This window comes from Chelonia mydas, chromosome 2, assembly GCF_015237465.2.
Source record: "Chelonia mydas isolate rCheMyd1 chromosome 2, rCheMyd1.pri.v2, whole genome shotgun sequence".
NCBI lineage: Eukaryota > Metazoa > Chordata > Testudines > Cheloniidae > Chelonia > Chelonia mydas.
The window spans coordinates 208,694,299-208,719,206 of record NC_057850.1 but is presented as its reverse complement, the minus strand read 5'-3'; the positions used below and the strand labels follow the sequence as shown (position 1 = coordinate 208,719,206).

General features: G+C 39.7%; 1 protein-coding gene across 3 annotated transcripts in view; it reads right to left on the bottom strand.

The window, feature by feature from the left end:
* DGKB (diacylglycerol kinase beta) overlaps positions 1 to 24,908 on the bottom strand; it is a 500,939-nt gene that overhangs the window by 3,480 nt on the left and 472,551 nt on the right. For all 3 annotated transcript variants that reach the window (XM_043541125.1, XM_037890594.2, XM_043541126.1), the window contains 2 exons: positions 10,793 to 10,913; positions 6,429 to 6,489 (listed from right to left, as the gene is read on the bottom strand). In XM_043541125.1, coding sequence (XP_043397060.1) covers positions 6,429 to 6,489; positions 10,793 to 10,913 — 182 coding nt within the window. The remainder of the gene's footprint in view (positions 1 to 6,428; positions 6,490 to 10,792; positions 10,914 to 24,908) is intronic.

Here is a 24,908-nt window from a genome sequence, read left to right as displayed (position 1 = left end):
AGCCACATCAGAAATGGGTATTTCTTTCAAAAGAAACACCGCCTCATTAAAAACTGCAAAAAAATCTCTCTCTTAAAGTGCATACCTGACATTTTCAAGGTAAAATGAATATTCTTCACTTGTCATTCACTAATAGTAATGAAACAAAAATGTACGTCACGTGGAGAGGCTCATTAAAATCTAGAACAATCCTTTTCTTGGGGGTGGAAATTTACTTTACAATCTAAGGAGACAGAAACATAAAAATCTCAACAGGATGAAGGGGTTTATTTAACTCTATGGGAATTTTAGCTTACTCTTCACATGTTCGTTGCACTGCGAATTTTAAATATGTAACTTTAGTATGTTATTGTTCATTAGCATGAAATTTAGTATATGATTCTCTTTCCTCACAGTCAACCTAGCTTCAGGCACCAATTTGGGGACCAGATCAGCATAGCTCCATTGATGCTAGCTGATGACCTGGTCCTGTGAATTTATCTCATGGGTTGCTGTCACTCATACATCATATGTAGGTGTTATGTTTAGTAATGGGGGCGGTGGGATGGCCCCTTTTAGGAACACATACTGCATCTGAGATCCAAATCCTCTTGACTTTCACGGAATGCTGCAAATGCTATTTTCTCATGCTTTCCTGGAGACCATGGGTTCAACATGAACTGAAAGCACTGAGTGGAGAAACCATTTAGTTATGTTGGGTTGGGAGAATTTAATATGACCATTGGGTCAATTTGAATGTTTTTGTGATTATTTTGAAAAAGCAATGTACGTGGAATGATTATCAGAAAATTAAAGAAAAATATTTCTAAAAGATGCAAAGTTAAGTTGCAGCTATAGGAAAACCATGAGAACATGCTTCTGCTTAGAAAACGTTATATTTTAAGAAAAACAAAAAACAACAGAAAACAAAGCTCCACCCAAACAGAAACTGCAAGCAGCCAAAAGTATTACCAGTAGTTTATGATGCATTTGATGAAAGGTCAGTATATAACACTATGGGTAAAATTCTGACTCCACTGAAATCATTGGCAAAACTCCCACTCAATTCAATGGAACCAGGATTTCACCCTGTAAGTTTGTAGTCCTAATGCAGAAGTTTTAAAGGGCTGAGACATCAATAAATGGCTCCAGGGAAAATGTAGCATTAGAAATTTTAAAATAATTTTTGCAGCCCTAAGAAGTGCAGCTAATGATATACTTGCTAAAAGGAAAACCGTACTCAATTTAAAGAAGAGCATAACTCTTAAAATTAGAGATAGTAATTGCTCCTTATTTGAAGATAGGCTTCAGAGTGATAGCCATGTTAGTCTGTATCATCAGAAGATAGTAATGTTTGCTAATACATGAGAAGTCTGAGTCTGTCATATTAAAAATGTTTATAAATGCATAAAATGGACATTTATTTTTTTCAGGAGCACGTCAGAGCTTCAAAATGTACCTTGAAGCCACAGTAACACAATGCATCCAGTAAATGAAATGCAGTAGGGAGTAATAAGTTTAATGTATTAACTATGTTTCTTAGATCAAATAGTTTTCCTTTTGTGTTACTGGACTCTACAATGTGTGCTAGTTATATGTGTGTTCCTAACATCATCACAGCTTAAATAAGAGGTCATCGTTGCCCTTCCAATGAAAACAGAATATGGTGTTATAAATACAGGAACTAATCAAGATGCTAACTAATAAGAAACTATAAATGATACTCCCAGTTTATGTTAAAATATTTGAATTAACAGTCAACTCTACACCTCAGAGGATACAAAGTTAAATTCAAATATGAACATACTGAGCCATATACATGGGCAACAGGTGGCCACTTGGCTTCACACTATCAGCAGGGAGATTCACAGGATTATCCCACAGACTAGAGGTTTGTATGCCACTCCTCTCCCTGCTGCCGGGGCAGGAGTGACTGGGGCAACACTACATCATAACTATCCCCCAAAACGACTGAAGCCAGATGCAGATGTGCCAGAAAGAACAGCCCTTAAGGGTGCTCTAACACCATGGGTGGTGGGTATGATAGGCTGGGGAAGGCTGAGCTTCCCCAAACAGCCAGGCGTGGCCCCACCCACGCTCTGCCCCACGTTGCTTCCCATTTTGCAGCTTAGTCTTCACCTGTGCCATGGCCCAGGGGGGCGCCACCCACCCACCCAGTGCTGCAGGGACTGGGGCCGTGCTGCCCACCCATCTGGTGCTCCGGAGCTGGGGCAGCCTGGGGTGGGGGGTTCTGGGCTCCAGGGGCAGGGCTGGGGGGCTAGCCTCCCACAAGAGGCAGTTCACATGCCTCCCATGTCTAACACAGTGCAGAGGACTACCCTGCACAGAGAAGCCATAGGATAAGAGAAGTGCAAAGGTGAGTTTTAAGCTCTCTGGCTTGGGCTGTGTACATTTGGGCCAAACCTCTCTGATCCAGCCCAATGGTTTTAAATAGAGCTGTATGTGGCAGTCCTTTTAAACAATTTCTTAACAATATTATTGTGCAAAATGCAATCACATCTAATCAGTCTGGCATTAATTAAGCTCTAATAATATACTCTAGTATCTCTCTTAAGTAGTGTGATCTGTTTCCCCTTCACACAGGTAGATTGGAAAACATTATGGTGTCACCATAATTCTTAAACATACTGTGAAAATGACAGAGCTGCAAAATTAAAATAAATGATTAATAGCATTTTTTTCATGTTTTGTACTAATAGGTATCACTGAGCTTTTAAATTAATAGAGCTGTCAAGCTCAGGGTTGTTACAGATCCAGCGCAGAACTAAAATGGAAATTATGTATTCCACAGACACCTAAAGATGACACGTTGGAATATTTTAAATTTTAATTAGTAGGTGCAATTGTTCCCCCTCCCACAAGTTACTGCAAATTAATTGGCAATTAGTCACAACTAATTTTTTCTTAACAATTTGAACTGGAAAGATAGGTGCATTATGGTAGCATACTTGTCTGAGGTGCAGAAAGCACACATGCAGGAAATTGCATTGTCAATTACAAAAACGACTATTGTGAAATTAAGAAAAATTATGCATAGGTAAACAACACTAATGTGCAGTGTAGCAGTGAACGGAAAAAAGAACGCCCAACTGCCCCTGAACCAAAAACACAACAGCAGCACAAAACAAACAAACAAAAACCAATCCCCCCAAACCTCAGGGTTAGAAACAGAAATTCATGCAAGTTGTCATTATAACAAGAGAAACTTTTTACAGGCTGGCATCAGTTTCTATGTTAACTATTTAACTACTGCTGGACAGTTTCCCCTATCATCAACTGCTATATAGAGCCAGGACACAGTCCTGCTGCCGCTGAAATCAAGGACAAAAGTCCCATTGCATTCAGTGAGATTAGGCCCGAATGGCTTGAGAGATCTATGGGATGGAGTTGCAACTAGAGCTCCTCTGTGCCCGCTGCCTGGGGTGTTGAGGCCAGTGGATCTATGTAAAAGCTGGTCTGTGGCCCCTCTCTTAGCTACGCATAGACTCTTTCCACAAAGAGTAAGAGGCCCAAGCTGTTCAGCCCTCAGTCTCCCTGCCCCTAGGTGGGGGTTAAGTAATGAGGTAGACCTTGTGCTGGCTCTCTGCACAATGGTTCAATTACACTCTTAAAGAGTATGAGAAAGGCCAGGGAAAAAATTCATACATAAATTCATTCAAACATAAATATTCAAACCTCTTTTCCAGGGATGATAAAAGCACCTGTATAATTTTCTGGTGCCATGTATTATGAGTTCTTCTAATGAGAAAAAAAAATCATGCCATTGTAATAAATGTCCTGTTGTTAAATAAATCTTATCAACACCAATAGACAGAAAGTATGTCACATGTTTTGTGACAAATACCAATGATATTTTTAATTTCTTGCATTCCATAAAATGGCCCTGCCAGTGGACTAGCATTTCCATTCCTTCACAGAGGAAATATTCTTGCATCTGCCATAAATATCTCTTTTTTCCATTTTTAATCTAGTGATACTGGCTGCTTGAGATTCACACTTGGTACTTACCAAATCAAGAACAGATGAAAGAAGTGAAATTGCAGTTTTTTGTAATTAAGACAGATATTCTTTGAGATTTTTCAAAACAATGCTAAAGACAGTTGTAGGTAAATGGAAATATTATTTTTCTTAAAGAAATACTGGTGCCTGAAGACAGAAGTTTATCAAATTAACTCGAGAGCCTTTGAAGATTCTTTACTATTAATGACCTGTTTGGAGATCAAGTGAGACCATAAATATATTTTATGTCACTATATTTTGGCTGGGTGAGCTGTGATAGAATTTCCTCTTCAGCTAATTATCAAAGATGTTTAATGTAACCACTCACGTTATACTTTTTCCTTCACAAAAAGAGTTCTATATGAAAAGATGATGAAAGCAATAAAATGTAGGCCTCGATCATGCAACTTGTGCTTCTTGGGCGGCCTGCAGTGGATCTCCAGATAAGCATACCAGCCTGGCTATGTGCAGCATAATGCAGAATTGAGGCCTGAGATTATAAGATATTTAGGGCAGGAACTGTCTTTTTTTATGTATGCGTACAGTGCCTAGCACAATGGGCCTTCCATACTTATTGGGAACTCTAGGTGCTATCACAATACAAATAATAATTTTTAGTTTTCATATTCTCTATGTTATTAGGGCTATAGGGTGAAATCCTGGCACTATTTAAATCAATGGCAAAACTTTCATTGACTTCAGTGGGGTCGGATTTCACCAAAAAGCCATTGGCCCAAATTTTAAAAGATATTTAGGTGCCTAACTCCAAAGGCTCCTAAATACCTTTAAAAATCTGGGCATAAGTAACTCAGATGGCTAAGTCAGATTTCAGAAGTGACTTTGGCACTTAGGATCAAAAGTTAAAAGGTATTTAAGTGCCTAAAGACGCAGCCATGTGCCTGATGTCAACGCTGGAGGGATGGGACTCACTGTGTGTGTGTGTGTGTGTGTGTGTGTGTGTTGAACTCCTCTTCATCTTAAAAGAAATGATAATTTACTTTTGGTTAAGTCAGAGGGACAACTTCAAGGCAAACTTTATTGAAGTCTGTACTATAGGCAAAAACTCATGATTTCTATACTAGTCTCCTGATATTTTTTTCTGAAGTTTACAATCCTGGGGCTCAAACAGTTTGTTCACACAGTTACAGTCAGTAACACTTTTTTTCGTGCACGTGCTTGAATAGAGAAAGCTACACAGTCCATGAACAAATGCTCCCTGACTTCCAAAAAAAAAAAAAAAATCTTTCTGAAGCAGAGCCTTGGAAATATGATCTCAAAATCAAACAAAGATATCTAAAACTCCTTCCTCGAATGTTAGCCTTGGATAAATATTTGACCACTTAGAACCAAGAAAAGGAGAAAGTCTAAGAAGATTTGTAAATTTTGTTTTTGGTGCCACAAGTATTTTCTGTGCATGGAGACACAGAGAACAGTTCAGGCAAAATTTATGAAAATGCAGGGAGCAACAGCACTCTTTCAGCAGAAGAAAAAGGGAAAATATTTCTTGTAATATAAATGTAAAAAATAAAATCAAATAGAATCATTCTTCTGTGACTAAATGTATAGAGATTCTGCAGATACTCGCCTTTATGAAGCTTAAAGTCTGTGGATTAATCTGCCCACAAAAGGGAAATAAACACGTTCCATAATGGGTTTGTTATAGAGGACAGAGTAGTTCATTTTAGGAATGATACAGTAAATCTGGGAAGGGGCTGCACACAAGAACACATGCATTTTATGACCACTTTTAAAGGGTAGTTTGACTAGGCAACAAAACGGACTACGGTGTGTGGTGTTCTTGGCTGTAACCATGGGTCCGATGCTCCATGGATCAGACATCGGGGTGATTGTAAAAAACGGTATGGCCAACATCCTTCCATGGGTTCTGCAAGTCCAGTGACTGGGAAATCACAGGTCCTGTTGCTCTATAACCACAGATTTATGGCTGCAAGAGGTTATGCACAACCTCTTCACTCCAAAAGATTTTGTGACAAATCTCATGAGATTTCCCACTGTTCTGTGCTCACACATCCATCTATTTATATGGCCCTCCCATCACTACAGTATCTGAGAGTCTCCCAAGTATTCAGAATAAGAAATATAATAACAATCTCTTTCTTTTTCTTCCATCTCAACCTGTAGAAGAAATAGCATGATTAAATTACAGGTTTTGTTTCTTTATGTTCGCGTGAGAGAGTGGGTGTGCTGTGTATCTGTGTGGGTGTACAGAAATTATGGAGCATAAGCTAAGTCAATGTTGATAGCTACAGTTGTCTCTAATTGAAAAGGAGCAGTTTCTAACATTTAAGGAGATCTGAAAAGAAAGTTTGATCATTAAAACTGATTGCCATTTTTTATCATAGAAAAAATATTTCCCCCTCAAATTTCTTTTCCAGTTCTATTGGATATGTTGATAAAAGCATACTTACTGTACAAGGAGTCTGCATCCATGGTTCTCCATCAATCTGCATAGGCAGCGACTTACTGGTTCTAAGGTAAAATATTTAATTATATGAATAAGAGTGGCTGGACAAAATTCATCAAACTTCTATTTTGAACAGAGATCTATGAGGACAGAACAGATGTGTGCAATCATCAGGACATTTATTGCCTACAAGTGTGCATGCAACTTCCACTGCTATTCCATCATAGATCAGGTACATGACCCAATGCCCCTACAAAAAAGTAATGCACTTATTTTAAGTACTCTTCTGTAATGTTATGTGCAAACATATATACTGTTGTTCAGGAACAGCCCCAAGTGTACTTTTAATATGCAAAACAAAAGTATACCAAACAGGCACAATGTGCTAAAAATATGCAGCTATTCCTTCATGACAGAGCAGAGTGCATATAGTGGAACTTGACTTCTGCATGAACTTAGGGTATGAACCTACTTTATTAAATAAGAACACAGTGACGCTCTTTGGGGCAAAGAGTACCTTTTTGTTACATGTCTGCACAGTGCCGAGCACAATGGGACAGGGGGGCCTCGATGTTACCACAATACAAATAATAAAGAGAAGTGCATGCTACCCATAACAATTTTCAAACTACTGTTTATGAACCAAATAAGAAAACTCTTTCAGCCATACTAGTATTTTTTATTAGCACTGGGAGGATATTCTGTTGTTTGCATCTATTCTGGTACCCTGCTCATACTCATATAGCAGTAAAGTCAGTTCCAAGGAGGACTGTGTTCAGAGGCTTTGCCTTTAAGGATAAAACAATTAGAATGTTGAGTGCTCTAATATGATTTGCAGAATAACAGTGTTATAGACCCAGCACTACTGGAAGTGATGCACATCGGATAATTACATAAGCCTACAGGAATGTAAAGGCAGGAATCAAAATAATAACCTTGGGCACATCCAATTCTGCACCCTTTTAAGTCAAGGGAAATGGAAGGCAAGTGCAATACCCTCAGCAGAAGGTAGGCTTTCACCTTCAGAAATACCTACACTTTCAAGGGAGTAACTGCTGTAATTTATGGCCAGGGCGCAACATGTAGAAACAGAAACGGAGACCATGCAAGTGGCCTCACCCAACAGCTGAGGAAGAGTGTCACATTTGGAGTCCCGACTTGTAGGAGAGCATAGGTATTGTTTCTTTGGTGTGCACCCAGGCACATGGCACTCCAAAAAAGGGAGGGGAGATGGCAAGCATTTCTTCTCTGCATCAACTGAGATTGGATGTTTGCTACCCCAAATCGGGAGCCATCCTGAATTAAACACCATGGATAGGATTTTCAAAATCACCTAAGGCACCTTGGAAAATCCCACCTTATTTTCTTAATGTTTCTTAATGGTTTTCTCTCGCACATGAGGTGAGGTGGGATGAGGCAAGCTTCACTGGCGAAAAATTGTACAATTTTGTAAAATTGTCAAATATTTAAAAAAACTCTTTTGGAAATATAGAGATTTTTCTGGTTCTATTCAGCACTTTGTCATACCAATGAAAACTGTGTTCACTTTTAGCTCAGTAAGTCATAGAATCATAAAAATGTAGGGCTGGAAGGGACCTCGAGAGGTCATCCAGCCCAGCACCTTGTACAAAGGCAGGACCAGGTAAACCTATACCATCCCTGACAAGTGTTTGTCTAACCTGTTCGTAAAAACCCTCAATGATGGGCACTCCATAACCTCCCTCAGAAGCCAATTCTAGAGCTTATAGTTAGAAAGTATTTCCTAATCCCTAATTTAAACCTGCTGCATGGAAGATTAAGACAATTACTTATTTTCCTATGTTAGGAGACATGGAGAACAATTGATCACCATCTTCTTTGTAACTGCCCTTAACATATTTGAAGAATATTATCAGGTCTCTCCTCAGGCTTCTTCTCCCATCACTAAACATGCCCAGTTCTTTTAACCTTTCCTCCTAGATCAGGTTTTCTTAACCTTCTATCATTTTTGTTGTTCTCTGGACTCTCGCCAATTTGTCCACATCTTTCTTAAAGTCTAGAACTGGATGCAGTGTTCCAGCTGAGGCTCACCAGTGCCAAGTAAAGTGGGACAATTACCCATATCTTAGGGTATGTCTACACAGCAATTAAACACCCCCAGGTGGCCCAGGATTGTAAAATTGCAGTGTAGATGATTTGCCTCAGGCTGGAGCCTGAGCTCTGGGATCCTGTGGAGCGGGGTTGAGGGAAAAGGTCCCAGGCTCCAGCCTGAGCCTGAACATCTACACTGTCATTTTAAAGGCCTGCAGCCCGAGCCTGGCAAGCCCAAGTCAGCTGACCCGGGACACCTGGTGGCCTTTAACTGTCGTGTAGCCATAACCTTACATATAATACACGCCTTTTGCAGTTCCACCTTGCCGCCCCCCCACCCCCCAATCATGGGATCCCAGAGCTCAGGCTCCAGCTTCAGGCAGATCATCTACACAGCTGACCTGGGCCAAACCTGATCTAGGTGGGAAAAGAAGACTGAGGAGGTGCCTGATAATATTCAATTTGTGACCGACGATAACTCCCAGATTTTTTTATGAAGTACTACTTCCTAGCCAGTTAGTCCCCATTTTGTAGTTGTGTATCTGATTTTCCTAAGTGTAGTACTTTATACATTAGAGTGACAAGATGGGTGAAGTAATATCTTTTATTGGACCAACTTCTGTTGCACATCTTTATTGAATTTCATCCTGTTTATTTCAGATCAATTCTCCAATCTATCAAGGTTGTTTTGAATTCAAATCCTGTCCTCCACAGTGCTAGCAACCCCTCCCAGCTTGGAGTCATCTGCAAACATTATAAGTGGACTCTCTACTCCATTACCCAAGTCATTAATGAAAATATTGAATAGTACCAGACCCAGGACAGAGCCCTGCAGGATCCCACTAAATACATGCCCCCAGTTTGACAGCAAACCATTAATAACTACTCTTTGAGTTTGTTCTTTCTACCAGTTTTTCATCCATTTTATAGTAATTTCACCTAGACCGCATTTCCCTAGTTTGGTTACAAGAATGCCATGTGGGACTATGTCAAATTCCTTACTAGAATCAAGGTACACCATCTCTACAGCTTCCCCCATCCAATAGGCCAGAAATGCTGTCAAAGAAGGAAATTAGGTTGGCTTATGGTGGCTATTACTTATGACCCTATTATCCCCTAGGTGCTTATAAATTGATTGTTTAATAATTTGCCACATTTATCTTTCCAGGTATTGAAGTTAGGTTGACTAGTCTATAGTTCCTCGAGTCCTTTTGTACCCCCTTTTAAAGATAAGTACTATGTTTGTCCTTCTCCAGTCTTCTGGGACCTCACCCGTCCTCTATAAGTTCTCACAGATAATTGCTAATATCTAGTTCCTTATGTACCCTTGGGTGAATTTTGTCAGGCCATGCCAACTTGAATGCACCTTACTTATTTAAATATTCTTTAATCTGTTCTCTCCTTATTTTGGCCTACATTCCTTGCCCCTTCTTGTTAATATTAATTGTGTTGAATATCTGGTCACAATTTACCTTTTTTGTGAAGAGTGAAGCAAGATAGACATTAAACCCCTTAGCCTTCTTGATGTAATCCATTATTAGCTCGCTTTCCCCACTAAGGAGAGAGCCTACACTTTCCTTTGTCTTTCTCTTGCTCCTAATGTATTTATAGAACCTCTTCTTACTGTCTTCTATGTCCCTGGCTAGTTGTAATTCATTTTGTGCCTTAGCCGTTCTGATTTTGTCCCTACATGCTTGTGCTATTCTTTTGTACTCACTCCTAGGAATTTGACAATGTTGTCCAAATAATACAGCCCAATCAAATTAGCCAGTTCTCCTGTTTCATGGCTAACTCATACAAATGCATTTGTTCGTGGTGACTTGTCAGTGCTCAACAGACAGTATAACAATAACGTGTGGGTTTTTTTGCTTCTGAGAATCTTAAAGTGCTTTAAAAATACTAACGCAATTTATAACTCCCGGGTGAAGAATATATTAGGATACCCATCTTATGAAGAGATTGAAATGTGTCAAAGAAATGTAAATGACTTGTCCAAGGTCACTCAGAGTCAGTGAATAATAAAACCCAGGAGTATCAACTCCCAGTTCTCTTCTCTCACCACTAGACAAAACCTCTTCTCACAATGAGGTGAGAGATGACTATAAGGCGAGAAGACTGAAGTTAAGAATTTTCCTATTCGCTTTATCATGGATTTTAATGAAAGAAAAACACTTAAATACATGAATTCAGTAAATACCTACAAATTCAGCAAATTTTCATGTGCATTTAATGTCTGATTTTTATTCAATGTGTAGCAATACAAAATGTTATAACTAGAAGGTACAATACAGAGCTTACCTGATGACAACAGACGAGCACTGTGCAAGCCGCCTGCCAGCACTTTTCAATCCTGTGTATATCTGACCCATCTCCATGGCTCCCTCCAGACCAACCACTTCCATCAGCTGATCACTCAGATCTGAAACAATTCAGCACACTTCCCTTTAGGAAGACATCAACACTTCAACTAGAAATTAATTCTGAAATGGTGTAAGAGCTAGGACTGACTAGTAAAAATGACAGCAGTAGGAACTACTAGCATAAGAAAAGATAAAAGGTAGTAGGAACATTACTGGCAGAGAAGTAATGGCAACATTATTTTCTAAACTGACTAACAGTTGTCAACTTTCAGGATTACTATACCTGGACTCACTGTCATCTCATTCCAAAACATCATGACAAAAATGTCTCTAAAGTCTAATAATAAGCATACACAGGTCTGGTAGCAACCTCTATATTTAGATTGCTTAACATCATAAAAGACTCTTTCAACCTTTTTTTTTGAGAAGCTCTATACCTCCATTGTTTGTAGCAGGTCTTTGAAATTTAAGAAGGGAAAGCCCTTGGGCTAGAAAAGTGCCTTTTATTTGTTCCATAATCTTCCATTCAAGTGGTCTAGGCAACTTTAATTTGGCCTCCTTGTGCTTATGCACTTTGGTACAGACTTTATTTACATGATCATACACTATTTTTTTCCACAGGACTTTTGCCTCATTCATTGCACAGGTTGAATGCTCAAGGGGATATAATTAAAGTACGGGCATTAATCTGGCATTTCCTATTTTGATCACTTGTTTACAATGTAAATATTTTTCTTCTCATGTAGTTCAGTGCCAAAATATTGTATAATAAAACTGTAAAATATCATTTAAAACAGTATTATTCAAAAAGGAAAGTTAAAAGTTAAATAAATACTAGTTGCCTTGATTTCAAGGATCAAGTATAATATAAATTCAGAGTCTTCAGTTTACAAGACAAAAAGAGTCTCTAACCATTAATACATCAGACTAGTTTGAGGGGCAACCAAAGTGAGTTAAATCCTCTCTGGAACCCACTAGGCTTGTTTTGTGTGAACCATTTTACAAGTTCTAGTGAAATGTATGCTGCCAAGAACAGATGGACAAGGAACAGAAACATTTTCTTTCAGCTGTAGATTATGCTTAAATGTCCCTTGCTTTATAAAGTGGCTGTTAATATCCTTGTTTCTCAGAGATATGCTAGCCAATGAACTAGAGAGAGAGGAATGCTAAAACCTCAGGTGCAAGAATCATGACATTGACAAAAGAAAGGAGAAAATATTGACATGTGTAGCTCAACCTTCACTGTAGGTGGAATTTCATGCTATTTTTAACTATGGGGTTGAGCGAAACTGTCAAAGGGAGTTTTCTGTTGATTTCATTGGGACTTTGGATCAAAGTAGTTAACTGAAATCTATGTATTAACGAAGAAATTGAATAAAGAGTTGGAGTATAGTTGGGATGTGGTCCTAACTATTCTGTTAACACCCAGAGAATTTGCTTCTGTCCACCACCCTCATTCTTATTTTCCTCCCTTTCTTTATTTCCTTGCTATTTTCTTTTTCTCAATGCTAAAATGAGAGAGAGAAGTCAGTATCATACAATGGAAACTAAACAAAAATGAATAAAGTTCCCGACTATTGGGGGCGGGGGGGAACATCAGGAGGGAAAATGGACAAGAATGTAAGTTCTTTGACAGCTCCTGTATTTCAGTATTTTCCATTCTTTAAAAAAAGTGTAAACATAACTTTGATAGAGAGTAAGAAATACAATTGATGTGTTAAAAGGACAACATTCTTAAACACCTACAAAATCTCTATCAAGCATTCTTAAAACTACAATACCCACCTGCTGAAGTGAAGAAACAGATTGATGGAGCCAGAAGTGTACCCAGAAGTTACCTACTACAGGACAGGCCCAACGAAGGAAGTAACAGAACACCACTAGCCATCACCTTCAGCCCCCAACTAAAACCTCTCCAGCGCATCATCAAGGATCTACAACCTATCCTGAAGGATGATCCCTCACTCTCACAGATCTTGGGAGACAGGCCAGTCCTTGCTTACAGACAGCCCCCCAACCTGAAGCAAATACTCACCAGCAACCACACACCACACAACAAAAACACTAACCCAGGAACCTATCCTTGCAACCTATCCGTTGCCAACTCTGTCCACATTATCTGTTCAAGGGACACCATCATAGAACCTAATCACATCAGCCACACCATCGGGAGCTCGTTCACCTGCACATCTACCAATGTGATATATGCTATCATGTGCCAGCAATGCCCCTCTGCCATGTACATTTAGGGTGACCAGATCGCAAGAGTGAAATATCAGGACACCTTGGGCAAGTGGGGGGGGCGGGGAGGTTGAGGAAGGGGGAGAGCCACAGGTGCACAGCCCCGACTGGAGCTATGAGAGGAGGTGCACACCCCTAGGAAGCTGCAAGAGGGGTGTACGGCCCCTGCTGCAGCCCACACCACAAGCCACAGGGCAAGGACTCAAGGACTCATGGCCCCAGCTCCAGCCCCCAGCAGAAGCCACAGGGCCAGGGGCACAGGGCTCCAGCTCCAGCCCCTGGCTGAAGTCTCAGGACAGGGGCGCAGGATCCTGGTTGCAAAGTCAGACCCAATTACGGGGCAGGGGAGCGAACCATCCCAGATCTAGCCCTAGCTCCAGCCCCAGCTGCAGTCACAGAGGGGAGGCCCACAGTCCTGCCTTTAGCCCCAGCTTCAGCGTTACACCTGAAAACAACCTGAAAAACCAAAATTGCCAGTAGATAACAGATCACAATTGGGTTTAATGGGACATTCCCAATCGACTAATTTTCTATTTGACTACCAAATTTAAAATGTTACCTGAATTTCGGGACAAATGGCATCCCGATTGTACATCGTGCAGATGTCCACCGCCAGGTGCAATCCCTGCTTGCCAATGTGGGTAAGTGAACTGGGCAGCAGCTTAGCAGTGCGCAGCCCCGGCCTGCCCTGGGGGAAATCAGCACGTGCAGAGGCAGATGCCTCCTTTCCTTGGCTCTGCCATGAGCTAAGTAGACCAGTCTGCACAGACTTTGCTGCGGGGAGCCCGGTCCACACTGCTGGCTCAGCCCAGCGACACTCATCTCAGGGACCTGCCGGCTGCTTCCCAGGAGCCGCCCCAGGTAAGCACTGCTGGGACCCACCTCTGCACCCCCCCCCGCCTTCAGTTGAGGAGGTGAGCAGCGGGAAGGGCGGGGCCGGCCAGGGGCAATGGGGTACACTGGTCTGCCTGGCCCTGTGCTACCAGCATGCCCCGTCCTGTTGGGGGTGGGCCCATGCTGTGCCACACATCTCCCCTGCCCAGCACCCCCTGGATCCACTATGCCCTGCATCCCCTGAACCCACTATGCCCAGAGCCCCCCCCAACCCACATTTCCACCACAAATGCACAGTGCGGTGCACACCACCACCCCTCCCCAGCGCCCCCCCCCCCCGCCCACAGCCCCACCACAGCTGCCCAGCACCCCATACAGAACCCCCCACTCACTAGTCTTAAAATTGGGGCTGTCCGATAATATCGGCACATCTGGTCACCCTATGTAAATTGGCCAAACCGGACAGTCTCCGTGCAAAAGAATAAATGGACACAAATCAGATGTCAAGAATTATAACATTCAAAAACCAATCGGAGAACACTTCAATCTCCCTGGACACTCAATTACAGACCTAAAAGTCGCAATTCTTCAACAAAAAAACTTCAAAAACAGACTCCAACAAGAAACTGCAGAACTGGAATTAATTTGCAAACTGGACACCATTAAATTAGGCTTGAATAAAGACTGGGAGTGGATGAGTCATTACACAAACTAAAAACTATTTCCCCAAGCTAATTTTTCCCCTACTGTTACTCACATTTTTTGGCAACAGTTTGAAATGGGCCAGCCTGATTATCACTACAAAAGTTTTTTTCTCCTGCTGATAATAGCCCACCTTAATCGATTAGTCTCGTTAGAGTTGGTATGACAACCCCCATTTTTTCATGTTCTCTGTATATATATCTATCTTCCTACTGTATTTTCCACTGCATGCATCTGATGAAGTGGGTTTTAGCCCAGGAAAGCTTATGCCCAAATAAATTTGTTAGGCTCTAAGGTGCCACAAGTACTTCTCGTTCATTTTCCCTGACGTTACTCATACATATTTTCAACTTGAACTCTAAGCTTAAACATATTATATTTTTCTCAATTTCCATACAGTTTTAAAAAAGAAAAGTCTTACTCATTTGCCAAACTTCTTCAATTGTAAAAGGATACAGAATTTTATAGACTATTAAATTGTTAAAACATTTCTGGCCAAAGCAAACATCAAATTCTCATCCACGCAGAAAAAAAATTAAATGGAAGAATAATTAAGAACAGATTTGTATTACTGACAGCTCATGAAACATATGCAAGGATTCAGTATAGTGATTTTCAGTGACTTAAATTTGATGTGTCACTTTTCAGTTGCTGTAAACTTAGTGCCAGCTGACAGCAGGTAACTAAAGGCCAATTCCTGCCCTTTGAGCCACACTGCATATCTCCAAACACTGTGGTATGTTAAACATTTGAAGAGATGAGAACAATTCAAATGCGTATACAGTAAGTTAGAATCCCACAATACACTTCTACCCTACAAAAAGTGGGGCCTTTTCAGAACCCTCACATTTGTTATGGCACTTTGACAAGTCGTGTGAGCTTAGGGCAAACATGAGAAGTTTTAACTTAAGTAAGCTTAAGTCAGTGATAGTCTACCTTCAGAAAAATCGGAGCTAAAGCCAGCTTAGTGAACATAACATAGTTGGTTTTGGAATGCTTAATTTATGCTCTTGACCCTGCCTCATACATTTGACCAGTAGGGAGCTGTATGGTTACATGCATTTCAATATATTTCACGTAAACTGACTTTGATGATGGCTTAGCTTGAAAAAGAACCGAAAAGGGAGTGAAGGTTTTGACCCCAGGTCTGACGGATATTACATGGATATGCGATACTCCCCTTGAGGACAAAAGGTCCAAATGTCAATGAATGGATTACACTAATTGATAAACTTTTGGTTTGATATATAAAAATATTGATATTGTCATTAGAACACCATCCATGAAAAGAACCCCTATGGAAATTGCTTAAGTGAGGTGGTCGAACCATTTCATGGCATTTATGGGGCCTCAAAGGGAAGTGAAAAGCATGTCCCATATTGACTTGCCGACAATGCACGACCACTAAAGTTGTGTTTTGTCAAAGCAAAGGTGGTAGCCACAACAACAAGGCCAACACTGGGCATACATTCCCTTTAAAGAGACACATTCTGAGGTCTTAAAATGCTGCATGCTTCTACTTCTGCAAAGATTCTGAATGTTACTCCAAAGAAATAAATGTTTGCTCTTTAACAATCAAACAAAAAAACCCTCCATCATTTTGAGACTAGATTATAATGTGGCTCTTTGCTACATGATGTGTCTGAACTGTAATGTTAATCTAATTTAGAGTGTAATCTTTTTGGGACAGTGGCCACATTAACCTTTAAGTTATGTACTGCTGCATGCACGCTGATAGCACTCAAATAAATAATACAACAAATATTTTCAGGTATATTGTATTGCTGCTGCATTATATGTATTTTGTAACTGCAAAAATGACAATCAGAAATGCCAAATATATTAACACAACATTTTTTGCACTCTAGATGCATCCTTCATTCACTAGAGCAGGTTGTAATCAATGCTAAGAGGTTGAAGATCAGATTTTCAAAAGAGCTCAGCACCCAAAAGCTCCCATTGAGATTGAGAACTGCCAGGCACTGAGGACTTTTGCAGTTCTGGCCGCTTCATTTAGGTGCTTAAATGGGAGCTGAACTCTTATAGCAAATGTGGCCTAGAGAGAACTTCAGCATCAGTGTGTGAGAAGAGTGTTTTTTAACTGTTGCCTTTGGGTTCTTGAGTCAGTTTGTTCTATTTTAAGCTTTGTGGAAGAACTGAAGGTTCCCACTTGTTTTCTATATCAATGAGCCAGTAGTCTGTGTGGGAATGTTTTCATAGCACCATGCCTCTCCTGCCCTCTTCCATAAACCAAACTACTTCACGTGTCTCCTCATATTAGTACCACCAGGAAACAAAGCCAGCTCTCACGATGGAGTGCTGATGTCAGCAGATTCTGAATAGTATGCACAGGGACTTCTGACCCCTGGCACTCATTCCTGATTGGGGGGGATAAAGTCACTAGGGAGATTGCCAGCCCACTTCTTATGATCAGGTGGGGGAAGGGGGAGAGGGGAAAGAAGCCCAAATAAAAAACTGCTCTAGTGATAGACAAAATGACATATGTGAATATGAGCCCTTTATGGTACTTCTCAGCCCCAGAAGATACTTTCCTGAAGACCTTATCACTATTTAACAAGAAGTTTATATTGTCCCTTAACTCAATATTTCAATATTCAAAGTGAATGTACAATAGAATAATACATTTGGAATTCATCTATGCATTTAAAGCAAGGAAAGCAAACTGGGATGGGGGTGGGGAGGTATACAGTGTGATTAGAAAAAGTGATTTACATAGAGAACTTTCCCTCTGTAATGGAACTGTTTTTGATATCCAATTTATCTTCATAATATATAAATATTGCAGTCCTGGAAAGAGATTGAAAGACACTATTATATTTGGGGTTACTGCACTTACTCAGGCAGATTTGCATAAAAACATTGTTGGTCAGTGGTAAATCGGTCTCTGGCGGCAGTTTGTCTTTGGAAAGAAGGGACTACAGGGCTGACTAAATTTAATTAAATCCTAGTAATCATCATGCTGGATATTTTTTGGCTCCAAAGTTAAAATATAGAATAAGAAGTTGAAAACTGGTGACTTGCCAGAGATCCTTGAAAACCTGCTGAGTTCAATGCTCCACATGACATGAGTCTCTAGTATCTGCTCAGAACAGTGCATGTATTAAAAGTACAATTTTCCATTGTGCAGGAATGTGGGGACACTTTCATATACAGAGAGAGGAAAATGCTAAAGATATGTTGTATAAAGTGCTAAAGATATGTTTGATGTCACAGTGCATGCATGATTTAAGATGATCAGTTACTGGATTACTTGGTGTATGTTAAAATAAATCACCAAAATCATTGTAAGCTGTGCTTTCTGATTTTAAAAAAGAAGCCAACAGCAGCTAGTAGACAGACATACCACCGCATTTATAATTATTTAGATGAGAGCCCAGTTATTCTAGTGCTTGTACAGAGAGACAGCCCATGCCTCCAGGAGTTCATAATCTAAACAGACAAGATAGACAAAGAGTTGGGAAAAGGAAATATTATTACTCCGATTTTATAAAAGGACAACTGACACACAAACGGATCAAGGGCCTGATCCTGCAAAAGATGTATATATATACGTAAATTTACATACCATGAGTTGTCCCACCACAGTCCACAAGGTTATTTACTCTGCACAAAGTTAAGCACATACAGGATCAGGGCCTAAATGACTTGACCAAGGTCACAGCCAGGAATTGAATCCAGTTCTCCAGAATTCTAATCCAGTGCCTTAACAAGACAATATTGATAATATTCCTCTCAATATTGACGTCATGGGACTACTCATGACAGTAAAGTTACACAACATGCATACCTGCAGAATTTGACACAGTTCTGGCTATCCTGTGAATTACTATGAATGTCTTTAATACACACAAAGACTCAGGTGCACATTCTACGGTATCCAGTCCCGGGGATGTCCTTTTTATTTCATGAAGATATGGGTCGTAAACCCATTTTTTTGCCCAAGATTTTGTGTAATAGTATACGATCATATATATAGAGAAAGTCTTTTTGAGAGCCTCATGCTAGTCTAGAAATGTTTATACACACACACACACACACACGCACACAAAGACCCCTAGAGAAACCAAGAGAAGAGGCAAAGAAAGAATATATTTTTGGCTTACCATGTTGAACTGGTGTTGACCTAAAAATAGTTTTATTGGAATAGGATTTTAAAATTAATGTAATTTGTATATACAGTACTTTAAAGGAACGTAATGAGTGAAATCCTGGTGCCACTGAAGTTAATGGCAAAACTTCCATTTACGTCAGTGAGCCCAGAATTCCACTCAATATTTTTTGTCTTGCATCAGTTTAACACAGAGATTCATTCCTCAGATGAAATCACGTAACAGATCAGCCTACAATTGTATATTGGACTTTCTGTACATAAGCACTTCCTGACTCTTATCAATCAGGCAGTGTGACAGATTTCCTAAGAACTAGGTGGTGAAAGAAGGAAGAATATAGCCTTATAATCAAATATTTTGTGAATCATTTTAATGTGCACAAAAAGGTCTTTATAACATTTTTTTCTTAAGTGAACTTTTTTTTTCTTAGATAAGTTCTTGACTAATATTAAAGGAGAAAAAAATGCAGGATTCAAATTAAATCGCTCTCATCCTCAGTCACTGCAAATAGGACATTCAGAACAAATACCAGCATTCACATTTCTAATATTTTGAAACAAGAGATGCCATCTTCTGCTTCAGGAGATCATTATGGAAAAGACTTTCATGGTAAAGCTTGGCAAACAAAGTGTATTCTTTTTAGAGATTTATTGTTTAAATAGTTTGAGGTACAACGGCATTGAACATATCAGTGCAGCAAAAAACAAAAACAAACAAAACCCCCAGCTCACCCTATTATTTTAATCTGTATACTTTAAAAAGTTATTTGTTTAAAAGAATTTCTCTGTGTTACTTTTGTATCCCCTTCATCCAACAGAACAAAAGCCATTCTATGAAAGGAGTCTAAACTTGGACAAACTGTAAAAAAAGCAAAGTTCCTCTCTGTTTTTATCAAATTTGATTGCTGCAGCTGTTCCCAGTTTCTGTATTTTAAAAATAGCCTTATTCAGTGCCTTGTTGGCTAAAGGCCAGAGTACCATTAGAACATGCTGTACGGAAAACCTCTATTCAGTTACAGATACAGAAATATATTTAAGATCAGTGGGGGTCATCTGCAGCAAACACTTGTAGGGGGAACATGGAATTTTAATGTGCTTGGACTGCTCACCACTTTTAACAGATATTTAAGAACTTCAAACCGGATATCCTTCCATTTGTATTGGGGCTATCAACTTACTGGGCATCAGGTACAATACGAACAAGTCAAGATCATTTCAACTAACAAAAATAGATCTAATTCTCAGATTACTTTCTATGTAATTCTGGCATTCACTTCAAATGGCTCCAAGTAATATTGGATATTTGATTAGCCTATAAAAATGCCACTGCCCAGAAAGGACAGATACAGTAATATTGATGGAACAGTAGAAGTTTGATCAATGTAAACCAGCTTTGATTTGTACATTTCTAAGACTACTACATACTAAGAAGGGGAAAAATGTTTCCCTTCCAAAAAATGTACGAATGTAGTTACTGCTGCATCTTCTTCTCAGAGGAGGGATTTTATAGTTTTGCACATGGCGAGAAATTCTGGCCCTACTGAAATCAATGGCAAAACTCCCATTGATTTCATTGGAACAGATGCACAGCACAGAACCCCACAGAACCAGGATCCCCATCTCTCTGGTGCATAGCTCTTTGGTGAGACACATTCCTATTTGTGCCCCCTGCTCCACATGCACTCTGTGATGTTTGGAGCTCTGAACCTCAGCAATTTCTGAGGCACTTCCTGGTAGAAAATCCACCTGCATTGCAGGTGAGAAAGCCACATATAACATGCGCTTAGCATTTCAAAAAGTTTTGGAAGCAAGCCACGAATGACATATTCCCAAATCCAGAACTGCTAGCCATTTCCAGCAGTGTGAAAATTCCATGTTAAGATATTTAAGGGGAAAAAAAAAATCTGTCCATGCCTTCTTGTGCCCAAGAAGAGCCACTAGGCAAGTTAAGTCTGATCTATTACCTAACACTCAACAGAGCACGCTGGTCACCCTTCTACTTAGCTCCTGTACAAGGGATAGATCTTGCAAGGTGATGAGCACCTTCACTTCCCACTTGCTTCAATGGTAGGTGAGGGAGCCCAGTACCTCTCAGAATCAAGCCCTGAGTAGACTAGCAAGAAAGACAGATTTCCCACACATTCTTCCCACCTAGCATGTCTAGGAAGTGGCAGCAGAATTTAACCGCTAATTCGTTCCAGACCGATTATTTACTGTTGTGCCTTGGGTTTCTTTTGTTGTCTAGGCCTATTACAACATAGCTGCTATTCCCATTAATTTCTAAACTGAATACCTTGCAAGAGATCACTAACGTATTACTATCAGAGACATCTGCAACAAATCTGAGGCCCAGAGATGGATATAAACATAATTTGAGAAAACTAGAGTACTTTGAAGTATGATTATATTAATTTTCCAGAATTCGGATATGTGTAGGAACCTTCTTTCTTTGTCACTGAATTTAGAAACAAAGGGATAGTGCCTTTGGAATGAATACTAAACATCTGTCCAAACGTGTTTTATTTGGCAAGGTGCTAAAGAAACATCTTTAAAAGGTTCACAGAGAAAGGAAAAATGAACTTCTTTATAACCTATTCAATATTTACAGTTTTAATTATTGACATAAAGCTACCTTATTATAGAGAGGTATTTACATAGGCCAAAGAAAAATACCAACAACAAAAATATCTCTCTCTCTGTGTAACCACAATCAAGTTAAGGTTCCAGATTTCTCTTTCCCTAGGACCAAAAGAAACACCATCAGCTGGAGTTGGCTTAGCAGATAGGCCATTTAAAGTTCTTTCCAACGCCCAGGTTCTGAATACTACTAACAAATCCAAATACAAAAAACAACTATTTCATTCCAAACACCCAAGGAAACTTTACAAACAGAACTTGATTTGCTTGATTGATGGTCTTCCACAAATGTGAAGTTTGGTTTTGTTTAGCGAAGATGAGATTTTAGTACATATTATTTGTTTATAGTGCTGCTAGCAATGGGAGAAACACAGATGAAGGCACAGCCCTTGCCCCAAAGAATGCACATTCTAAGGCCCTGAACCTACATGGGTATCCATTGGCTTTGACTGCTATGCCCAGGTGGGTTCCCACCAACTTTGTCTTCAGTGAGATTTGGCATGGGCACAAGGGTCCATACCAGTGGATGCTGATGCAAGATGGGGCCCTCAAAAAACTGAGGGACTGATTCTTATTTACAGTAAGACTTCAGTACACAATACACCACTTAGATGGTGTGAACGGGCCTTAAAGTAAATATATATATTTTTCTGTATAATATAATTTACACCAAATTTAAGGTCCCTTTGCATTTCCAGAGAAACATACAAACAGAGACATGGAGAGTAGGGGAAAGGGAACAACAAACCCATAGGTGGTCAGGTCTTTTTTAATGTTACAAATATATATGCATTTTATTTATGTGCGTTATATGTACAAAGAAAGGTCATGAAAATAAAGGATATTTCAAATGAATAAAATACAAATCCCACCTCAACTCTGATATCTGCTAGTAGCTATAATGGTCAGGTTGTAGGGTAATTTGAGATTGTCTGCACATTTTGGACCTAATTTTCATTTACACTAAGTCTGCTTTATACTGCCTTGGCAATATACAGGTGCCCTAAAGCCAGTACAACTGTAATTTACACCAATTTAAAGGACCCTTTAAACTGTCAGATCAGACATCTTATATCTCAACTGAAATTAATCTATGATCATGCCATTACAGTTACTTGTAGGCATTGTGATATAGGTGGGTCTTCAGAAGGAATTTGTATTTTACAAGACAACAGTCAGTTCTTTTTTATTAGCTTGCTTTTGTTTGCATTCCTTTTCTATTTTTCTCTCCGTATCAAGGCCTACATTGTAGGCCTAAGTCTATATATAGGATATATATTGCCTTTTATTGCAAATGTATTTGTTAATGCTTCTGGGGATACGTGAGGACCTGAGGCTTTGGATAGAGCACAATGGGACATTCTGTTGGGCATATCAGCTGCTAAAGTAGTGTATACTGTGATAATTTTTAAAATATACCATTTACTTTACATGGTAAGCCATGCAAAGTTAAGTTAGATTAATATTTTTACCTTTTGTTCCTATATCCTGTTTGCCTGCACTAGGCTCAGCAACGTAAAGGGTTGCAATACATTAAAAAGAATTAAAGAAAGTGGAAGATGCAGGTGCACTAATAAATGGGTGGTCTTTGGATTACAGTATTTATGTGTACTATGCCAAGCTAAACAGAAACCTAAATGCTATACATACAAAGTGGTACAACAAGCACATCTGTGTTGGGGGACTGAACTGGCATGGCTAATACCTCCAGTGCCAGGTGCAAAGGAAATTTCAGCACAGCTTGAGTAATTTTGACTGCCAGCATCTGCATGCATCAGATTACCTCCTGTGTTCCTAGCTCACCAATACCCACTAGAGTATTTATATTCTACATCTGGCTCTGTAATGGCTATAGGCAGGTTGCAGTCCTTCCATTACTGACTCTTAGAATGATGATGAAGAACAAACTCTTTTTTCACAGGACTATTAGCATTACTAACATTTGTATAATGTTTATTGCACTGTTGGGAAGATGAAACTTTTTGCATAGAAAATAAAAAAAATAATGAAATGAATGACTCTCCCTATAGAAAGAGTCATTCATCTTTTTATTTATTTATTTATTTTAATTTTTTATGCAACAAATTGTCATCAAATCAATTTTTTCATTGGCATTTACATTTTCCTGTGAAACCATATTTCAATTTTTGCAGAGGAAAATCGTGATGAAATTATGAAAGTTTGCTTTTACCACATTTCAAAATGAGCTAAACCTATCATTTAATTTTTACCTAAAATATCATTTCTAATCAGTTTAAAACTTCCAGTGGGAAAAATCTCAGTGATTGCCAGAGGATGTTGTGAAGGCCAAGACCATAACAGGGCTCAAAAAAGAACTAGATAAATTCATGGAGGAAAGGCCCATCAATGGCTATTAGCCAGAATGGCAGGGATGGTGTCCCTAGCCTCTGTTTGCCAGAAGCTGGGAATGAGCGACAGGGAATAGATCACTCGATGATTCCCTGTTCTGTTCATTCCCTCTGGGGCACCTGGCACTGGCCACTGTCAGAAGACAGAATTACTGGGCTAGATGGGCCATTTTTATGTTCTTATTTTTTTGTCTGAAATTTCTCACAAGAAAAATGTTGGTTTTCAAACAAGTCTAATTTTTTTTTTTTACAGAAAGAGCAGCTACAACCTCTATATTTAGAATTTATAATACTGTCCCTTAAAAAAATTCCTCAGACTTTTTTTTAAAAGAACGTTCATGCCAGTTTGCAGCAGACTTTGAGATTTAGCAACAGAATACTGGAGTCACAGAGGTGCATCCTACAGGTCCTATGCCACATACAAATATAGTATGCAGTGATGTTGTAGTCATGTTAGTCCCAGGATATTACAGAGACAAGATGGGTGAGGTCACATCTTTTACTGGACCAAATTCAGTTGGTGAGAGAGCCAAGCTTTTGACGTTACACAGACCTGAAGAAGAGCTCTGTGTAAGCTCCCATGCTTGTCTCTCTTACCAGCAGAAATTGGTCCAATACAAGATATTATCTCACCCACCTTGTCTCACAAACATAGTAAACAGACAAGATGAATCTTCCCCGCCCCCCCCTCGCCATTCTTGCTGCTTGGATGTAGGAGACCACGAGTTCAAGTCTCACTTCTCTTGACTATTGCTGATATAAAAGATATAACCTCACCCATCTTGTCTCTTTATTACTGAACATAAGAACATAAGAATGGCCATACTGGGTCAGACCAAAGGTCCATCCAGCCCAGTATCCTGTCTACCAACAGTGGCCAATGCCAGGTCCCCCAGAGGGAGTGAACCTAACAGGTAATGATCAAGTGATCTCTCTCCTGCCATCCATCTCCATCCTCTGACAGAGGCTAGGGCCACCATTCCTTACCCATCCTGGCTAATAGCCATTAATGGACTTAAACTCCCTGAATTTATCTAGTTGTCTTTTAAACCCTGTTATAGTCCTAGCCTTCACAACCTCCTCAGGCAAGGAGTTCCACAGGTTGACTGTGCGCTGTGTGAAGAACTTCCTTTTATTTGTTT